The following is a 22600-nucleotide window of genomic DNA, read 5'->3' as shown; positions in this document are numbered from 1 at the left end:
AAAAAGAGTAAGGGCTAATTCTTAGATAATTCTAGTTTGGAAGGCAGGAGAGACAGCTCTTTGGACAGCCAAGTGCTGAGCCAGCTGTGGGGTGGGGGTGGGGGTGCTGCAGACAAGTTCCAACATTCTAAAGTTCAGGGCATTCATATTCACAGGCAATTAGACAGAAGATGCATAGGAAAGAGGAATGGGTAGGGATGGGGTACAGAAGACTAGAAAGAAGAAAGAGATGGAGGGAGGGGGAGGGGTAATGGAGAAGGGGGGGAGGGAAAAGGAATGGAGGGTAAGAGTTTCTGCTCAGTCCACAAAATCTGTAGCAGCCTAGGCTCACAGGGAGGGACAAGAACTCTACTGAGTCATTGTCTGTGAGTCCCTAGCTAATGGACTGCTCTCAGCAGGGTCTTTCACACGGGAAGTGAATTAATATCAAAGGAGGCCTTGGTGCCATACACCCAGCTCCTCACCCTCCTCCCTGCCTCTTGCCTGGAAGTCTGAGAACCTGGCTGCAGGTTCTTGCTGTGAAACTCCCCACCTGCAGAAAGCTAAAGGGACAGACTTGCACTTCTTTCTTAGGGACCCTGAATCCTCTCTTCAGAGATCCTGCCAAGCAGGCTGTCTCTGGTGCTGGAGCCAGGACCCTCCTTGGAGCCCCAGGATGTCTTCGCTTCTCTGTCTGTCTTTTATGGAGTTGATAGCTTAGCTGATGAATTCCTTTCTCCCAGTTATCTGTCTCAGCATCACCTTGATACCCACCCCACCCCCAATCACCCTCTCTGGAAAAGAAAAACTTTCAGGAAGGAGAAAAGTCTGGGGAAAGAATGGCAAGGAAGAAAAGTTAAGAGGTGGGGAAGAAAGGAGGGAAGAAAGAAAAGAAGGGATGGAGAGGGAAAGGGAGAGAAAATGAAAAGGAAGAAAAGATCATGCAGAAGCACAGCAAACACTTTCTTTTTCAAAGTTAAGGCAGCATGGCTTTGAGCATGTGCAGTGCCTTTTGTGCCTACACTACAGCTCCACAGAAGGGGAGAGTCTGGACTCTAGCTCCATCATGAGCACCTGCTAGCAGCTCAGGGCATGGTTGCCTCCCAGGCTTCCATGGTTCATTATCTCTGCTTCCACACAGAGAATTGCTTTATGATACCAAGAATTACACAGAGCTTTTAGAAAATCTAGCAATCAGACTGGGGTCAGGTTGCTGACCTCAGGCATCAAGGAAGTGCTGGCTGACAACACTGAGTTCTGATTCAGCCTCTCAGCCCAGGAGCATTGACTTTGAATGAGGGAGAGATCTCTGTAGGTCTCACTGACAAGTTATCAATAACACTGAAGTTAGGAACTGGGGTCACTGGAGGTTGATGGCTTGGTCTTTTTGTTTGCTACTTTTGCAGATATGGTCAGAGTTACACAGTCATATCAAAGGATTGTGAACTATCTTTGGGGATCAAATACAGATGCTAGTTTAGTGAACTGAGCCATCATTTCTAAGTAGTTTTTGACTCATTAAAAAGATTGTGTGTATATGTGTGTGCACTCGTGTGCAGGTTCCCACGGAGACCAGAAGAGCACATCAGATACCATGGATACAGTTACTGACATAGGTCACCTAACAACTGGTGCTGGGAACTAAAGCTGAGATCTCTGGTAAAACAGCTAGTGTTCATAACTGGTGCGCCATCTCTCCAGCCACAATGAGCCAAATTTAGTTAGCATTAAGTTTTCTAATAATGTGGATATGAGGTAAAGACAACGTGAAAAGCTTATTTGTACGTTGGTACTATTATTGCAATGGAAAGGACAGGTCTTTCTGTCCAGTCATCTGTGGACTCAAAAATGCACAAGGAGTGGGAGATGACTGGTGGATGCGACTGTTTACTCACAATCGAGTACCTGAATTAGAATTCCCAGGAGTCACATAAAAAGTCAGATGTGACCAACTGTAACCGTGATCCAGTGTTGGGAGGGAGAGGGATACACAGGAGAATGACTGGGGCATGCTGATGCCAGCCTAGCTCCTGGTTTATGGAGGGGAGGGACCCTGTATCAAAGGAATAAGGTAGTGAGTGATACAGCAGGTCACTGGATGCCTCCCTCTGGCCTCCATACCTGTGTTGATGTACCACATACACTTACCATAATCACACACAAAATAAATTGCAAAAGTTATGTTAGCTCTCTTAATTTCTCTCTCATTTTCAAAAGTCTATGAAAGTTTAATACCAAGTAGGTATGACTTCTTGTCGTGTAAACAAAGGACAATACCACAACAGCCCAGGACTATGGAGTAGGGATACAGCTCAGTTGAATGCCACTCGGCCCTTGTCTAGCATGCACAGAGACCTGAGTTCTATACCCTGCACTGAATAAATGGGGTGTGGAACCACACACCTCTAATCCCAGAACTAGAGATATAGGAGAAGGAAGATCAGAAGTTCAAAGTTATCCTCCGCTGTATTAGTAAATCTGGGGCCAGCTCGGGCTCCAAAAAGAAAGACATGAAAGAAGAATGAGGGAAGGAACAAAGAATTTTGAAATTATTTACTTGGTCCTAAGTCATGCTGGGAATTGTACATGGTTGGAGGATATGGGATAAATGACTACAAATATATGTCTAATAGTAACTTATGACCTAAGTAAGTTAACCAGACTCAGAAGTCAACGACTACAATAAATCTCCCTGACTAAAAGAGAGACACTTGGTGAAACTTAATGGAGTCAGTCTTCCAAAGATCAGAGACTGAGATATAAAAAAATGACTTCCTTTTTAAAGTCTTATATAGCAATTTCCTTTGAAGTCCAATAGTTCATCCTGGAGGGAAGCTCTTCAGACTCACAGATTTATAGAGGTGAGCTCATTAAGAACAGGAAGTAAACAACCCACAAGTCTCAGGAAATTCCTAAACCTTATCATATGCACAAGTTCCCCTGCCCCTCCCTCTTCCCCTACGTTATGTAATCAGTAAGGTCAGCTGAAGAGGGGAGACTCTCCCATCTGTGCTCCAGGGTTGTAGTGTCCATGAGTCTGAGACAGAGATGCCTTAAAATAGTCTATGTCCCTGTAATTAACTCTTCACCCATACTCCTATAAATAACACCAATGAACTCAATGGTTCAAGAAGATGGAATTTAGTGGTATTGTTACTTTGTTGTTGATTCCCTATATGGACTGTGTAGACATGACATGTCCTCCCAGGAAGTACCACATAACACAGAAATGAAACATAAGACATTAGAACTTGGATGATCTGGACAAATTTTTAACTTAAAGTATAGCAAATTTAACTTTATTTCATTAGGATATAAACTGAGAGCTTGTACATTTTAGTCATGCAACCAAAACTGTTATGTCTATCCACATATTTAGTCAATGTGCTCATTAGGTATACATAACAAATATAGACACAGATTTCTCCATTTGATCAGCCATACTGTTAATATCTAGGTAGTTAATATTAACAATGGCTAAGCTATTAACTTTTCTAAAGGATCAATTTGTACCTTGTCAATGAGAATGGTGAATCTCACTCAACTGAGAAGCCTGAATGCTCTATTCAATTTTACATGAATTCTCAGATAATTAGTTTGGAAAAAATAGTACCACAAGGCATCTTATTATTTTTTCTTTCTCCCTGGAACATGGCATGTGTGTGTGTGTGTGTGTGTGTGTGTGTGTGTGTGTGTGTGTGTGTGTGTGTAATTTTTGATAGCAGGTCTCATGTATCCTAGGCTGGTCTCACATTTTCCATGTAGCAGAGAAGGACCATGAGCTTCTGATACCCCTGTCACCATCCCTCTATTAACTAGCACACTGGACTGTAGGTGTACCCCCCACACATGGTTTCTGCAGTGCTTGGGGTAGAACCCAGAGTTTTAAACACACTAGGCAGCCACTACCTGCTATACTATATCCCTGGCTTCCTATCTAGTTTTCTGAGTGTCTATTCACCTCCCTTGATGGTGACAGCATTCAATGCCTGCTGCCTTGGTGCCTAGCCTTGAGTTTCCCCCAGAGTCTCTGCACTCTGTGAAGGCCCTGCCTGGTCTGTTTTCACATACCTTCATCTGGGTCATGGGCACCTTGCCAAGCAGGATCAGCATCAACCAGCTTTAGAGACAGCAAATGCAGTGCAGGGGTATGAGCTGCCACAATCATGGTCTCTTATGTCCTAACACTGTGCAGTCATCATGAACCTGGGTGAACCTGGGGTCTTTTCTCACCAAATAAGTGCTAGCTAAATTCTGTGAGGCTTTGTGAACCGAGAGGACACTTGGTGCATTTAATTGAATGTAGCCCTGTATTGTCTCTGTGTGAAACTCTCTCTCTCTCTCTCTCTCTCTCTCTCTCTCTCTCTCTCTCTCTCTCTCTCTCTCTGTGTGTGTGTGTGTGTGTGTGTGTGTGTGGTGCTAACATGATGGTACACTTATTTCTTCATTGTTCTCCTCTGTCCCACTTATTTCTTCATTTTTTGTCTCTGATGTTTTCTTTTGATCCAGAATCATTGCTTATCCCTAGTGAGTTATTCTCTATTTTGAGAGCCACTCATCCATCCAGTTTTTCTTTTTTAATGTCATACATCCGCATTGACCAGTTGATATCTATACCAGGTCAAAGTCAGGACCAATTCCTTCCTTGGCTTATCTTTCGCAGCCCATACTTTGGTTCCTATGACATTCATCTGCATGGCTCCCTGAAGAACTTATGAGAACCCTGAAGGAAGCATTACAGAACTTTCAATACAAAACAAAATAACCATTTTTCTAAACTAACCCTGTTTTGAGGCTGGGGTGATAACTCAATAAGTAAAGTGCTTAATGTATAAGCAGGAGGCACTGAGCTTGGATCTCTGGGGCCCACATAAAAAAATCAAGCATGTATGTGGGCAACCCCAGTGCTGGAAGGCAGAGACCGGGGGATCTCCAGAGCTTGTCAGCTTAGCTGAATCGATGAGCTCCGTGTGACTGTTTCAAAAATTAACATGAAAAACAATAGAGAAACACAACTGGTATTTTGCTCCAGACTCCATGTATAGGTACACACTAGTACATGCACCCTTGCATGCACATGTTCATACATCCACATAGACAATTATACATGCCACACCCACACCACTACATACAAAACAAGTAAATAAAATGGCTTTTGTGATGACTGAAGGCTGTTGTCTGGCCTCTATATGCACGCACACACATTTGCAAGCATGCCCCGCCACACACACATGCACAAAATACTTTATTAAATGAGTAAATAGTCAACAGATATAATTTGCCAGGAGTGAAAACCTTTCTAGACCACTGTGCAGGGCAATCCTCTTTACAGACATTCAGGAAGGTTATAAAGAGTGATGCTGGATTGAGCACAGGACATCACCGACACTGATCTGTCCACCAGGCAGCCCCCTTGCAGCCATCAGTGCAGGCAGGTATCTCCAGAGAAGGACTGAGGCTTGGGTGCCTGGCTTTGTCTCCTCTATCTGAGTAAAACCTCCCTCTCTCCAGGCCCTTCAGGGCTCCTAAGGAAAGCTCTTAAACCTAAAATATCATTTGTGATCTGTTTTCCATCAGAGGAAAAAAAAAAGGTCTGATGCTGGGGGTTAGCTGCATGGGAAACTATGACTGCAAGTTGGATCTTTGAGAATTAAATCCAATTGAAAATGCATTAAAAGCTATTTAAAGAAATATTCCTTGAGCCCTTTGTTAGGTGAAGAATCCTTCTAGAAACAGAGAAGAGCAGTCACTGATGTGTCTTTTATACAATGGGATTCACGCAAATAGAATTTTCTCAAGAGGAGGTATGGGGGGTTGACAGCAAAGTGGGAAGGGCTGTACCTCTTCCTGAGACACTACCAGAGAAGTCTCCCACTAACCCCCCCTTTACACAGAATCCTCTCATAGAATCTCACCAGAGTGCAGAGAAAGGCTTGCATAAGGGAGAATAGACTATCTGCATTGATGGGCTCCACGCTGAAAAGGACCTACCTACTTTGAGAGAAGCCACTGTAAAAAATGATCTCTGAAGCTATGGTACCAGGCAGGGCAGTAACCTAGAAGTCACCCACACATCACTATAGCAACAAAGGGAAGCCAGAAAACTCCTCACTTTAAAGGACACAATGGAGTTATGTGTATCACAGACATACCACACACAGCACACATTATGAAGGAAGACAGACCTTGTTACTTGGAGTCATGTGACCTGGGACAAGTTACTTAATCTTCTAGTCTCAGCATCTTCACTGGTATAATGAGGATGCAATTCTACATCCTTGTTTAGATAGAATGGAAAAGCCATTTATTTTTATAATGTGTACATATGTATAGCCACATATACTGTGCACACATGTAGAGGCCAGAGGCTGGTGTTGGGTATCTTTATTAATAGCAATATACCTTAGTTTTTGTTTTATTTATTTAATACTGTATGCATATGCATGCTGTGGAGAGACATATGTTCCATGGTATGCATTTAGAAGACAGAGTATAGCTTTGTAAAGCTGATTCTCTCCTTTCATCTTTCCATGGGTTCCAGGAGTAGATTGCAGGTCCTCAGACTGGTGAGGCAATCTCCATAACTCACTTAGCCATCTACGGCCCCTCCTGGACATTGTCTCTCACTGAATCTAGAATGCACAGACTTGGTTAGACTGGCTGGCCATCGAGCACTGAAGTCCCCTTGTGTCTGCCTCTTGAGTGCTGTTTCCAGAGGGTTCTGGGGCACTGAACTCAGATCTTCATGATTGGGTGACCTAGTAAGCCATTTTGATAGACTCTTGGTAGAATAAAATCAGTTACTGCTAAAACAGCATCATTTGGCATCTGAGGAAATGGCTCAGCCATTAAAAGTAGTTGCTGCTCTTCAAGAGGACTCATTTGGTTCCCAGCATCCATATAGGATCGCTCACAATTCCCTAGAATCCAACACCTTCTTCTGGCCCCCATGGGTACCCACATACATATAGAATATACTAACACAGACACAAAAACATCCACACAAATACAATAAATCTTAAAAAATAACACCATCACCACCACTCCTTAGTAGTACATCACATATTAAAAGGTGTGTGTGTATGTGAGACCAGCCACTTTCTTTTCCTCCCAGACAACAATGTGCAGTGCCAATCATGGCTACTCTGGCTACTCTATCCTAAACCAAGCACTGAGTTTTGGATTCTTTCTCTTAGAGCACACTTGATCTATAACAAAGACTTCTCTCAACCAAATGACAATGGAGCAAACTAACTTCATTTACAGTTGAGATCAACAATTAAAACTAACTTTAATTCTAGAATTGTGTGTTGCTCAGCACTCATGTCTAAGGTGGCAGTGTGACCCAATAGAAGATTAGACCTAATTAGATGCAGGCTTTCTATATTAACCAGGATCCTGGTGATTCTGCCTGGTTAAGTTACAGGGACTCCCAATCATGCATTTTATCTTTTGGCATGCATACATAGGTGCCCAATAAATGTTACCTTTGGTGATGATAAAACAAAAACCAAACTTTCAAAAGCTGAGCCATCCAAAAGGCCATTGTCTACATTCTTGGCAGACACCAGAGAGCCCGTTTTCCCAAGTCAGCAGCCGCTGAGGGGGCTGGCCAAGGGCCAATTCCCAGGGTTGGCGCATTCCTGGGGCCTGGCAAGATGCCACTGAATCCCTGCTTCCTCTTTCTCTTTATGTAGCGGAAACCTTTTTCTACTTCGACCCCTCCAAGCTGTCCTCTGCTCCTCCCTCAATAAAGCAAAGGGGGGTTGTTAGATGGGAAACATTCTCCAGCTCCTTCCCCCAAACCCATCTATCTCCTACTGCTCCAAGTTGGCAAAGCTCAGAGCAATTGAAAACAGAAGGCAAACAAAGAAGAGTTTCACAGCCCAGTCCACTAGTCTGATCCTGCAGGGCCCTGGAAGAAAGACTCAGCAGGACCCGGGGCACAGCGAGTCATTGTACATGTGCTTGGAAGGCCATGGGCACTTTTGGAAGAATTTGGAATAAAATTACCTGTTATAAATAGTCATTGGCCAGAATTCAGCTGGGAGGGCAGAAGCCCAAAAGTTCCAGAAAAAAAATACAAAGTTCCATATTAAAAAGTCTGGCATAGTCATTAATAGGGAACTCCCAAGCAACTGGAGTAAGAAGAAAGGAATTCTGGGCTTGGCAAGAGACAACCTGTAGCAAGGAACCAGAGTGGACATTTTTGACTGAAAGCATTCTGGTTATGACTTTCTCTTTCTTAAAGACCATATATGCATATTTAAAAGGAAAAAGGAAAAAAAGAACACTTGCCTTTTATGAATCCCCCCCTTCTATATGCTGACAAAGAGAGCACTATCTTGTGTTTACAATACAGAGAATAGGGCATACAAGGCTCAGTGCAGCATGTGCTGGAAGTTACTTCCCTTGATTCTTCCCCTTGGCCACGAAGGGAGAGATAGCTATGCCTGCTTATACGTAAGAGTACAGAGACTCAAAGAAAGCAGGCAAGATGGCCAGGCTCATATAGGCAAGGGGATGCATATCCAATGTAGGTGGGTTTTCCAGTCAAGCATGTCTGCACAAGGTATTTATTCCTTTACTTATTTATTATTTTGAGCATGTCCATGTTCAAGTGTGTGGATGTACATGTAGTGTTTGCATGCATGTGTGTGCATATGTATATAGAAGCCAGTGGGCAACCTAGGTTGTCACTCCTCGGATACCATCAACCCTTGTGGAGACAGGGTTTCTTATTATCCTGGAACTCACCAAGTAGGTTAGCCTGCTATCCAATGAGCCCCATGGATCCAACTGTCTCTACCTCCCCATTATCACTTGAATTACAAGCATCTCAAGCATCTGCCACCAGACCTGGCTTTTTGCATGGGTGCTGGGGATCTGAGCTCACTCCACAAGTACTGTAACCACACTGTCATCTCCCTAGCCCAAGAATTTAGAATTCTAACGAAGTGACCAGTCTAATAGATCACCCTCTTAAATAGTCAGTGTCATCCAGAGATACACAGCTCTGTACCAGGCATCTTCATCTAGGACCCTGCAGGAAAAAGTCCGTAACACAGGTGCCTAGGACCTGAGTTCTGAAGGTGTCTTGTCAGCATCAAATCCAGGCAAATAGCCCATGGTGCCAGGCTGAAAAAAACTCACTTCAAAACCATATCAAAACTGGACTGTTGGTGTGGTAGTGCCTGCCTTCAATTGTAGCACACACTCAGGAAGCAGAGGCAGCCTTTAATCCCAGCATTCAGGTAGAGGTAGATGAATCTTTCTCCATTCAAGGCCAACCTGGTTTACACAGTGAGTTCTGGAATAGTCAGGGTTGCAGAGTGAGACCCTGTCTCAAACAAACAAATGAACGAATGAACGAACAAATGGCTATGGGGCTAGGGAGTTAGCTCAGTGCTAAACTGGTAAGTTCTGGGTAAGCAGATGCTCCTGAGGAAGACCAATACTGCCCCCTTGTTTCCACAGCTAACTAGGCATGCACGCATGTGCACATACACATACACACACACACACACACACACACACACACACACTCAGTTCTTCTGAATGAACCCACCTTCCACGCTTACCCTCCTTGCACCGACCCCAGGGTGGTACCACAGCACCTGCCCCTCTGACTTCCGAATGGACTCAGCCAATGGAAGCCACTGTAAGGGACTAGAGCTCACAGGAGAGGGAAGTGGAATGCTGACATTCTGACCTGCTGCTAGGGACACCCTTGGCAATGGTCCCTCCACCTGAGGTGGTGTTTACTGGCAGCTGGCTGACTCCTCACCCTGGGCTGAGAGCAGGACGGTTATTGCAGAAGGACAGCACTGGCTCTTCCCAGATGCAGGCTCCTGAGCTTCCTGATGTGCTTCCCACCCTCCCTGCCCGCCACCTCCTTGCTTCCCCTCCATCACCTGACCTGAGGATCCCATCTGTTTCCCTCCCAACTGACAGAAAGGTGACAAAAACACAGTCTACTGCTGACCCCTAGACTGGGGATTTCTTCAGATCCTTCTACAAGAATGAGAAATATCTCACTCAACTATCTCCTTCCCTCCACCCCTCCTTCCCCACTTCTCTTTCCTTTCTTATCTTTCTCATCCTCCCTCCCTTCCTCTCTTCTCCTTTCTTCTCTCTCTGTCCCTTCCTTCCCTCCCTCTTTCTTTCTCTTCCTCTCTCTCCTCCCTAGCTCCCTCCCTCCCTCCTTCCCTCTGTCTCTGTCTCTCTCTGTGTCTCTGTCTCTGTCTCTGTCTCTGTCTCTCTCTCTCTCTCTCCCCTCTGCTTCCCTCTCTCCTTGTCAACTTCACCAAGCAGGCTAGAGAGCCCATCCTATCTGGCCCAGAAGACCCTCAGATAGCCCTTACTACCCCAGGGTCTGCCCTGTCCACATCACGTCCTCCCATGCTCACAGGGCCAGCTGAGCCACCACAAGAGGAAAGAAGAATGACAGCAGTAGCTTCATCCCAGGGCACCTCACTGATGTCTGCAAGCACTTCTGTCTCCGAACCCTGCCTGCACTGGGTTACTGCCAGGCCTCTGAGCTATTCTACCTCCAGAGATGGCAGGCCTCTGACAAAAGCTTCCCCTTATTATAAAAAGCCAACAGCCCCCAAGCTCCTCACAGCACCAGGTCCGACAGATGGATCCCAGAATTCACCAGACCAAATGATTTTATTTCCCTCAGCACAGCCATGTGCATAAAGCAGTCTGTGAATGAATTGTATTAGGAAGCCTACCATAGCCACTTCAAACCAAGGACCGAAGAGGTGCCAGAAGACAGAAGAAAGGAGAACCTCCGAGGCACCCTCAAAAATGAACAATTATGAACCATTAAGTCTCATTAAAAATGGAAATGTATGAGGAGGAAACATCTGGAATGACCTGAAATGTAAAGGAACCTGGAGAAACCTCTGCTGGGGCTTACAGAAGAGATCCCAGACCAAAGACAACTGCAAACTGGTCCACGGGAAAGAGACTCAGTCTGAGCATCTGGCATTAAGTGGAATGTTCAAATATGATGCCTTTAGATTGGCTTCCAAAATAATAATTGGAATTGGGTTGGAGAGGAGGGCTGTGGACAAAACTGGCAGAAAGACCATGGATACTGGCTAAGCTGAGCCAAGGCAGTACATGCTGTGACCCCTGTGGGTGTTTAATAAATATTAACTGATAACAAATGACATCATAGGAAGAGAAGTGAGTATATAACAACTGAGATTCTGATGGTGATATTGATATACGGAGAGTTGGTACAACTTACACAGATAAAGCAATGGAAGCAAAGAACCCCCAAAATTTAGCTGTGTGATGCACCCTGCCTTGCACCAGGAGCCAGGGGGAAGAATGTTAAGGAAAGAACGAACAGTGGTGGCCAGAGGGGACAGTGGGAAAGTGGGAAAGTGATTCCGGGTTACAGCAGAGCTTATCTGTGGTCTAGAAAAATTCAAAAGTATAAACAGAGCATATTGGAGGCACTTTTTAAAGGCTCTGTGGCTTCCTCAATAAACCTTTGCTACAGGGAGTACAGGGGCTAGCCAGTGAGCCCCAGGAATCCACCTGCCTCTACCTCCCGAGGGTTGGGGTTACAAATCTATGCTACTGTTCCTGGTTCTTTCACCTGGGTTCTGCAGACTGAACTCAAGCCTTTATGCTTGTGGGGTAAGCACTTCACCAACGATGCCGTCTTCCGAGGTCCATACTGTTGTTTGCCCTGCTGTGTGTGTATCCTGCTAGTACTGTGATCTCTGAATATACTAGATTGTTAAAGCTTCACAAGTTAGTAGAAACCCTGCTTTGCATTTCCTCACCCATGTGCCACGGAGCCTTGCACACTAGGTGCTCAATTCCAGTACCACAAACGAAGAAAAGGCACACAGGAAGTATCTCACTACTGGCATATAGGACATCAGAAAACAACCCCAGGGGATGAACACCCTGAAAGTGAGAGTGCAGAAGGAGCACCCTGAAAACAGGCTTCACAAAGAACACCCCAAAACAATAGGTGGGCAGGATACCCTGAAAACAACATGCCAGAAGGAAGCCCCAGAGCCAGGTGGGTTTGAGGATGTGCTCCCAAAGAGACTGATCAACATGCTACCTGATGTTATGGACAAAGCACTGGAGAGCCTGCCATGAAAATGGCATGAGGCTGCCATAGGAAAATGCAGGAAACTCAGTTGCCATGGAAACACAGAGGCTCTGATAAAGCCAGTTACTGAAAGATGGTGAGACACCAGGAAGATGACAAGCAGATCTTACTGCCATAAGGAAACAGGGAGCATGCCAAGCAAACATCTCAGCCCATTTATCCTTATTTCTGCCAAGGAAACAGGATAATCTCCCACCTCACCAATAATGCAGCATCTGCAAACACTTTCAAAACATGTCTAGTTTCTATTTTGATTTACTGATCTCAGAGACTCCAAGGATTCAGAGAACTACAAAATCAGAGATTGACAGATAGTACACACTGTCCTAGCAAAATACAGTTGATGATGGAGGTCAAGGTAAAAAGTGTCTACCCTATGACCCCAGAAGGAAAGTGGTTCATGGGCAGATGATCTGGGAGGCACTGCCATACCATACATTGAGAATTTTATGATACTGTATGGCCCCCCAAATTTACAAGTATACATTAATATAAAGAATTTAAACTAATTCAAAGTCTTGAGAGTCATTGGCAGCCAGCTGAATCTGCTCGGTGAAGTCTAAGCCAGTGAGAGACTTTGTCTGAAAAACAAAATGGATGATACCTAGGGAATGACACTGCTACTGTTCACTGGCTTCTACACACATGGGCAAACACATACACACACACAGAACATACACAGTAGTACCATCCTTGCATGAGAATAAGTAGTATGTCATCTTCTCTCTCCAACCATCACAAACAACAACAGCATGTCTCCATACCCAGGATCCTATGCCAAAGTTTCTGGAGATAATAGACAGATACCTACCCGTGGACCAGCTCAAACTCACCTTCATCACACTAAGCATGGTCAATGTGTCAGGCTTTGGGAGCACAGATGTGAATAGGACATGGCCTGTGTCCTCTAAGAAGTTATACTTTAGCTCCATCAGGGGTGATCTGCTCCTGGGTGCAGGGACAGCTGGTCAAGTCTGAAGGCTGACTTGGTAGCCATAACCAGAAGAGATGTTACTAGCATTTCATAAGTAAAAGGCTGGTGTTCTACTAAACAACACACAATGCATAGGACACACCTACCGCAAAGTATTATTGGGTTTACAGTGTCAATACTGTCAAGGTTTGATAAATGGTTCATGTGGCAATCAGTTAAATCAAGTGGCTAAGATCCTATCAAGAAGGAAATTTTCTGGGGCTAGACATGTTGATAAGCTTGTAGAGTAACTTCCTAGCAGACATAAAACCCTGGATTCCATCCCTAGCACTGTAATCCCAGAACCTGGGAGACAGAATCAGAATCAGAAATGCAAAGTCATTCTACACAGTGACTGTTAAAGCTTCATTTAGCTTCTGTAATAAAACATTCTAATCAAAGGCAACTTAGGGGGAGAAGTGGTTTATGTCAACTTGTAATTTACAGTCTATCACTGAAGGAACTCAGGGCAGGAACTCAAGCAAGAACTTGAAGCAGAAACCATGGAGGAACACTGCTTACTAGCTACATTGCTCGGGCTTATGCTAAGCTAGCTTTCTTACAAAGCTTTAAATCAAGTAAGAATCAAGACAAGCCCTCAAAGACATACCCACAAGTCAACCTGAGCTGGGCAATCCTTCAAATGAGACTCCTTTCTCAGGTGACTCTAGGCTGTGGCAAGTTGATAGTCACAGCTAATTAGACAGCAAGTTCAAGGCTAGCCTGGCCTGCATAAGACCCTGCCTCAAAAAACCTGGGTGAGGACATTTTCATGGGAGCTTTTGAAGATGTGGTTATCGTGTCACTCTGCTGAGAGGAACCAAAGGCAAAGCCTCTTTCAGAAAAAGCCTAAACCACCATGAAGGAAAACCCTCCTGGGTGGCACCAGCTGCTAGTGGTGAGCTAAACATAGTGTTCCCTCTGGTTCTTCCCTCCCCCCATCCGTCAGCAGTCTTAGCCACAAGTCTACTTAGTTCTCAAATAGGATTATCAGGCCAGAATCTTGCTGCACCCCGACAGGAGGACAGCTACCTACCAGCTGGGTGTGTCCCACCTATCCTCAATGACTTCCCTCTGGGCAATAATTCCACAAGTAAATGCATGCATTTTTCCAAAATGGGGGTTGTCTCAAAGATCTGGTTAATCTGAATAAAAATCACAAGCTCAGAAAGCAGACCTAGCCCCACGTTTCAAAACTCGTTATTCCTTATGATTCTCTCCCTCCCTCTCAACACCACTCCTTGAGAGATTGTTTCTGCTGTAACCAAGCTTGCCTCCAATATCACTGGCATGGGTATGGCAGGTGTGGCAGAACCCATGGAAGGCCCTTCTGGCAGGGAAGCAGCACAGAGAGGCTGTCACAGAAGAGGTTTCTACTTCAGAGCTTTGAAGTTTGCAAAGCCAGAGCCAGAATGAAATTCCAGCTCCATCGCTCACCAGTCCCAAGGCCTCGAGGAAGTGGAGGCATGCACCGAACTGCAGACTTCTCATTTGTAAAATATGGGATAGCTACAATTCTTACCTTAAAGAGTTGTAGTATTAGCCAACCATTTCCACATAAAGCACTGAGTAGACTGTCTGGCATGTATTAAAACTCAATAAATTTCTGCTAATATTACTACGGGAGGGAAACCATTGTGGTCTAACCTCAATGTGAGATTTGCCAACCAAACACCTAGAGCTGCCAGCTAAGGTAGTTTGGGTGTTAGACTCCATCAGCCCCCATTGCTGACAGGCCTGTGCTTGCTGCCTGGACCTTCTGTCCCCCACCTGCTGTCCTCAGCACTGGTGTTACTGTAAACCGCAAGCTCTCCTGGATTCTTCTCTATACCCTTCAAGACTTCTAGAAGCTAACTGTCCCAGTCCTCCATCTTCTGGCTTCTGCCCCTTTCCCCAGATATATCCCCAGCCCCCAGAAACCTGCACTGATGGAAGACAGGGGAGCGGCACAGGTTGACATTCTCAAGGCCTGGTGTATACAAGGTGTTTGAGGCAAGATATCCTGCCTCAAATCAGGCATAAAGTGAGGACCAACCAACACCAGAGGCTATCCTCTGACCTGCTCTTGTATGTACACACACACACACACACACACACACACACACACACACACACACACACACGTACTCATGGGCATGCACACACACATTAAACAACAAAAGAATTGTTATTGAAATGTGCATTGGTTTTTAAGAAACAAGGAGCATTCTGGCTGGAGAGATGAGTCAATGGTTAAAAACACTTGCTACTCTTGCAGAGGATGCACCTTCTATTTCTAACACCAACAGCAGGAGGCTCCCAACTGGCTGTAACTCCAGCTCCAGGGGCTATGGCATCATCTTTTGGTCTCTGTGGGCACTATACTCATGTATTCACAGTCCCACACAGACATACATGCAACACATACCAATTTAAAAACACATCTAAGAACCAAAACCCAGTCTACTCTTCCACTGATGATGACTCCAAGTGTCAAATGTCCAGACACCCGGGAAAGGACAGAGTGAGGCCAGGCTTGGGCTGATTAAAAGGCGTCATGTAGAGAACTGATAAGTGGTGGGAACCAAAAGAGGTTTCAGGTTCTGAGGAGGTTCTATCATCACCAAAAAGACTGTGCTTGCTGTGCTTATCGGGCTGGGCTGCCTGCTGCAGTCCTGCAAATGCCCCCACCCGCCTTCCTCTCCAGGCCTTACTCACCACCTGGGAACCGACATTTTTCATTTCCATCTCACTTAAACATCACTTTACCCTTACAAAGGGTCACTTATGGAGTAAAACCAACATCAAAGACTAAAGATTATGACTATGGACATGTGTGAGATCTCTCCCAATCTTCTCCCCACCTCTCCTTTTCTGTCACATACACACACACACAGTTACATACATGCACACACAAGTGTACACGCACACACACTTCAAAATTCCTCTGTGTGCCAAGTTGTTACTAAAGGACATAAACTGTTCTTTTATTCTTTGTTTGCCTTTATCTGTACTACATCTTTCTTCCTTCTATGCTTCCCCCAGCCTAAAGACAGTATTTAAAAGCCATTGCAAGAGCGCTACAATTGCTGACTCCATACTTCATGATTTGATTAAGTAAAATAAAAAGGTACTAAAGTTAACAGCACCTTATTTTTGGAGTACATGAGGAGGAAATTTCTCCTGTAAAGCCTGAATGAGGGAATCACCGCTGGGTCTCCTAACTCAGACATTTGATCCTAATGGTTATTGCGCTAGAGTCTCGAGCTATAAGAAATCCATGTTTCCTTTTCATCCACCTAGTGTCCCCAAAGGACATCTCCTCCTGGGCTAACATTTAGTGAAAGATAAAGACCTATGCTCTTGACCTGGTGTTATTCTCCTGGTTAACTTTAGGAAAAGCAGGAAACTATTCTGGGTCTTAACTATTTCTTCTATTAGGTAAAGGACTAGACAGTACATCTCTAGTTTACCATTCTGTGATTCAAAAGAGTTTTACAAGGCTAGGGACATGGCTCAGTTAGTAAGGTATTTGACTTGTAAGCATGAGAACCTGAGTCCCATTGCCAGAATAAATGCAAGAAGAAACAAAACAAAGCCCACCAGGCTGACCAGAATAAGCTTACAGTCCCCGTACTGGGGTTGCAAGGATAGGCAGATCCTGGGGACCTATTTGCCAGTGTAACCAAGTTGGTGAACTTCAGGTCAGTGAGAGGCCTTGTCTCAAAAAAACAGAGGGAAGCCAGCTAGACAGTACATTTGGTAAAGTATGGTACACAGGCAGGAGGATTCCCCAGAACCCATATACCAAGCTGTCACTGGTGGTACATGCTTGTGACTTCAGAGCTGGGGAGTCAGAGACGGGTGGATCCCAGGTGAATGAGTGACCCTGTCTCAAAAGACAGGGTGAGGCCAACATGAAGGCTCAGTGGGTAAAAGCACCATGCCTGCCACCAAGCTTGATGACCTAAGATTAATCCTCAATGCCTGCATAATTGAAGGAGAGCATGAACTCCAGGAAATTGTCCCCCACCTCCATATACATGCATTGCCATGTAAACATGTGTGCACACACACAAAATAAATAACTACACACATTCTTCTGTTTGCCAACAGCACCCCTAGAACTCAGCTCTTCTGGTTCACATTCTGAATTGATCGAAGGGCCTGTATAAGGACTGGTACTGTGAACTATTCAAAGACCATAGCTTAGCAGGCTTGCCTTTGCAGGGTATTTGCATATTAGTTGAGACTGGAGGCAGTAATGAGTGGCTCTGGGTGCCACTTCTGGATTAAAAGAATCCCCTTTCAACTGTTTCCATCAGTCCATATGGCTGTCGCTGTCTCTGTCTCTGCCTAGGCAGAGTCACACCACACTGGACTGTCAATGCTCCTGAAGACCTTCTCCTGCAAAAGAGCCCCAGAAAACACCCCTTATACCAGCTTTCCTGGAAGTTGAAAAGGGAATTGACACATGAGAGTCCACACCTCATTCACCCATTTTCCTTGTAGACATCACAGGACCTAGTGTGTGAGGCGTGGTTGCATCTACAGGAAAGAACACTTAAAGTATCACCAGCATCCATGGTCAACACTGAGCTCACAGTTGATACCAGGTTCTGGGTCACACTAGAGAATTTGACATGTGACTGCTTTGCATATCATCTTCCCAGCGCCCAGACCCTCACACAGGAAAAGCTTTAAAGGGAAGTGGCCATGATCACAGAAAAAAAAAAAGAAAGAAAAAAAAAAGAAAATCAAAACCAAAAAACCAAAAACCTGATCCTGGACTCAGAGCTGAAGCAGAGAGGAATAATTGATAAACCAGTTCCCCAATAGGGTGGTGGGGTGGGAGAGGTAGACATGACCACCAGGTGTGTGTGCCTATGCATATGTGTAAGTGTAGGTCAGCAGGCAATCTTGGTGTCATTCCTCAGGCACCTCTGTCCACCTGGGCTTTTTGAGAAAGAGTCACTCACAAGACTGGAAGTAACCAAATAAGCTAGGCCAGCTGTCCAAACAGCCTTGGAGGTCACCGGCCTCCACTTCGGCCTCCACTTCCCAGCGCTGCCCTCACACCTGGCTTTTTTACATGTGTACTTGGAATAGAATCCAGGTGCTCATGCTCCTTAATCCTGACAGATGTTTTGTCAGCCATGGTCTATGTGCCAGTTTCCAGGCCAGTTGCTGTGAGTGCTGAGTACGGCACATTCCTGCTACTCCCACAAAGGAAGGGAAGAAGGGAAATCTCTATTTCCCTAGTGAGCAAATGGCGATAAGCTATTGCCTTCATCTGATTTCTTGCTGTGTTCACATGTGTCATGGAACAGAAGAGGTAACTTACATGTGTTGATCCAGAGCCTGTGGAGAAAAAAAACCTAGCTTCTAAGCACAGTGATTTAAACTGTTTCTTTGAGTTAACCAGACTCACACATGAAAGGAATCCCAACGTGGCTGTTAAGAATGATGTCCATTGGACAAGCAAGATGATTCTGTTGGTAAAAAGTGCTTGCCAAGCAAGCCTAATAACATAAATTTGACCCCTGGAAACCACACAGCAAGCTGGATATGGTGTGCTCATCTGAAATTCCAGGACAGCTGTGGCAAGATGGGATATGGAGATGGGAGAACCAGTGGGAAGTCCCAGGGCCAGCTAGCCTGGGGTACACAGCACAGCAGCCGAAATGAGAGAGACTGTCTCAATTAGGTAGAAGGCAAAGTCAGATTCCTGAAAACAGCTCTCTGATCTCCACAAGACTTTTCCACATTCACACACACACACACACACACACACACACCATATGTACACATGCTAAATAAAGTTTTGAAAAAAGAATAATGTCCACCAGAGTGAGAACTCTCAGAAAGAAACATTAAGTAGAATGGAATGGATATACAGCCAATAAGCACTCCCTTGGCTCTTCAACACTCAAAAGTTGTAATGAATTTTTGTTCAGTTTAGCTCTATAGTTAACAGTATGATGGAGCAACTACACATAGGCCTAGCATTTGGACCAGAGGCACAGAACATTTTGTATATGCTAATGACTATTTCAGCCAGAATTAATGTAATTATATGTAATGCTGACAGATTATGACATTTAACTATTAAGACACTATGCAAACATTCCAATAATTTTCTGGCTTTTGAGTTTGTGAAAAAATAAATGAGCCCAAATCCCAAGGGATGTTTATAATGAGGTAAATGGAACCAGGGTTTTAGGAGCTTGGCATTCAGGAAATAACAGTCAAAGAATAATGTATTTGAAGCCAAAACACATACAGTGATCAGTGACTATTTAGCACTTACCACAAGACTGCTGTCCAGAGAGAGTCTTTTACCAAAGTCCCTTTTATCCAGCTGTCTCTTCCCCTCCATGGGTGAGTGATGTATTTTCCTTTGCAATTTATAAGAATCCCCCGTCTGTCTCCACAGCCACTGCAAAAAGTGAACACAGGTTTTGTGATCAAGAGCACAGTGTTTAAACTTTTCATTTAGCAACATTCCTACCAGAAACTAGGGCCAAAAAAGTACCCAGACCCAAACAGTAAGTCTAAAACTGTGCTGCTCAACTCACAAGACTTCTCTCAGTGGCACTGTCTTGAGCCATCTATTCGAAGGTGTGTGAATGTTGTACGGGTTGTGCTTGCAGAGTCGGGAAAGGACTAGCATGTTAAACCAGCAGACTTTGGCCAAAAGCAAGTGGTCTGCATCACGCCACACTTGTTCCATACCTGTCCTCTTTCCATCTCCCAGATGCATTCTATTTCTATGCACACAGGTACTGTCTGCAAATCCCATGAGAGCAAACCCAAAAAACCAAACTCCACCATCAAGAATTACTGAGCCTTTGACCCAACAAGGAGAACCCCAAGCTTGCACATTATTGTCAAAATACCATGTAAGGAGCTGGAGCCACGGTCCAGTGGACCAGAGCTCCTATTGCTCTTACAGTATTGGATTGGAAAGTCAGTTTCCAGAACCCATATCAGGCAGCTCTAAACCACAAGTAACTTTGTCTCCATGGGATCTGATGTTCTCTTCTGTCCTGCATGGGCAACTGCACTCACATGCATTAGAAGACCCATTCGCTTTCAGAAGCCACAGTCAGTGACTAGTTATAGAACACTGCTCATCAGGAATTGCACTGACGTTGCCTGTTCTAGAATGAGTAAGAATCTTGCTTAATAAAAGTCCATGACATATTACGTTCCAAGTTTCAACAATTGTAAAAGACAAGAAAAAAAAGAAGGATGTGCCTTGGTTGGTGGCTTCACCATGCTACAATGTCTCCACACCCATGAGTACTCAGGCATCACAAGGTTGAGTCTGTGAGACATTTGTTATAAAGAGAGGTTTTGATAAAATGGAGGATGGAGCTAGGAGAGTTAAGAGGAGGAATGGGAGGTAAATATAATCAAAATGTACTGTATGCACATGTGGAATTTTCAAAGAATTAATACAATTTTTATATTTTTAAAAAGAAATGGAGCCAGGTATTGATGGCGCACGCCTCTAATCCTAGCACTTAGGAGGCAGAGGCAGGCAGATCTCTATGAGTTCGAGGCCAGCCTGGTCTACAGAGCAAGTTCCGGGACAGCCTCCAAAACAATACAGAGAAACCCTGTCTCGGGGAAAAAAAGAAAAAGAAATGGATTTTAGTCTAGGCTTCCTTACCCTTTGGCCATGTGACCATGAATAAACATTTAGCCTCTCTGCAAGGCTTTTCTTTCCCCTCCTCAAGTGCTGAAGTTTAACTATGTCAATAGGACAATGAGTGTGGGAATTGTTGAAAAGTAGATTATAACTTAACCTGTCAATTATAAATATCCACAGGTAACCTTAGCTACCACTGAATAAACTTCAGTATACCTTTGGTGATTAAAAAAAAAAGAGTAGAAAATATAGAAATTGCCTCATATCCTCTAAAACAAGATAGCCAAGTAAGGCTGATACAGAATGACTCAACAAAAAGTTATGCTAATTAGTCTTTTGTTTGTTTACTCTTCGAGTTTCACACACAAATATAATGAATTATGGTTATTTTCTCCCCTCTTCACATTTCATCCCCCACCCTCCCCTACTCCATTCCCTCTTCCCAACACATACCCTTCCTACTTTCTTGCCTGTTTGTGCGTGTATGTGCGCCCACATGTGTGCTTGAACTCAAGTGCATTTGTGCATGCACCCGAGACAGTATGCCTGAATGTCTCACTGAGTTGCTTTCATGATTCATTGTAACTATCTACTAGATCATGGGCAACTTATCAGTGGTTATACCACTGAAGAAAACATCATCTCCTATGCCAGCAACAAAAAACTGCCAATAGTTCCTCAGGATGGGGTGGGTCTCATGAGTCTCCTCCATCCTTGATGAAACAATGAGGCATAAAACTGAAAAGAATATGTACCCCCATTCTTAGTTGTTGGAAGTCAAGCCTGTATCAAACATATTTGACCTTATAGTCACCTGAGACCTCCTGTTCTGGATTCCTCTATCACAAAGGTTGACACAGATAGGCTCTAGGCAGAGTCTACCTAAAGCTCATCCACTCTGGTAAATGAATGGATTTAACCTCTAGCTCTGGATTCTTCCTCCATTTTGTCATTCCAGGTTTCCCATTTGGAAACAACAAATTTTAATAATACACCAAAAACCTTGCCTCTGTCTACCTCAAATTAAGAAGAAAATTCTTAAGCTTGAACATCTATCTACGTGATGGTTGACTACAACTCTCAACTTGAGATAAGCTAGAACCATGTAGAAAGGCAGTATCAATAACAGGTGCTCTGTTTTGGCTTGGCCTGTAACATATGAGTATGCTGTGGGTTGGTTGTCTTCATTATGTTAATTAGGATGGAATTATTGAGACAGGTGTAGATGGCATAGTTCCCTTAGCAGGTGGTCCTGAACTTCTTAAAAGAGAAATAAGGCTGTATACAAGCAGAGAGTCTGTGTGTATTCTTTCTCTCTACTCTTGACTAAGGATGTCATGTAACCAGATATCTCAAACCCTGCCATGGTGACTGGCAGTGATTTCTTCACAATAAGCACATATATTCTGAGTGCTTTCCACAAAGAATGCCCAGTCCCTAGATGTTGAAAGCATAGGTATAAAAAGGACTAGCTATGGGTACATGGCTCTGTAGGTAAGATTTTGTTCATGCAAGCATGAAAGACCTGAGTTGGATTCCCCAGAACCCACATAAAACTAAGAGTAATCTAAGAGCAATGCTGTGCCTGTAATTCTAGTGCTAGGGAGGCAGACACGGAGGCTCACTGGCTATGCAGTCTTCCTGGACTTGCGAATTCTAGATTTAGTGAGAGACTCTGTCTCCAAAAGTAAGGCAGGAAGTGATAAAGGAATACTGGGCATTGTAACTCTGGCCATGCTAAACAAACATACATATAAACACACACACACACACACACACACACACACAAACAAGTGTGCACTCAACTATAAAGGCTAGGTACTTGCCTCCATGGAACTTAACCTTCTAGTGGAATATATAGATA

At 44.3% G+C, this 22600-nt stretch overlaps 1 protein-coding gene across 1 annotated transcript in view; it reads right to left on the bottom strand.

Annotated features, from left to right (window-relative positions):
- Positions 1 to 22600, bottom strand: part of Nckap5 (NCK associated protein 5) — an 831052-nt gene that overhangs the window by 766137 nt on the left and 42315 nt on the right. Inside the window, exon 2 of the mRNA XM_040738960.1 lies at positions 19390 to 19518. Within this exon, the coding sequence (XP_040594894.1) occupies positions 19390 to 19458 (69 nt within the window). The 5' untranslated portion in view covers positions 19459 to 19518. The remainder of the gene's footprint in view (positions 1 to 19389; positions 19519 to 22600) is intronic.

Source organism: Mesocricetus auratus, unplaced genomic scaffold (assembly GCF_017639785.1).
Source record: "Mesocricetus auratus isolate SY011 unplaced genomic scaffold, BCM_Maur_2.0 Super-Scaffold_100676, whole genome shotgun sequence".
NCBI classification, from domain to species: Eukaryota; Metazoa; Chordata; class Mammalia; order Rodentia; family Cricetidae; genus Mesocricetus; species Mesocricetus auratus.
The sequence above is the reverse complement of the archived record's forward strand: the minus strand, read 5'-3'. Positions and strand labels throughout refer to the sequence as shown.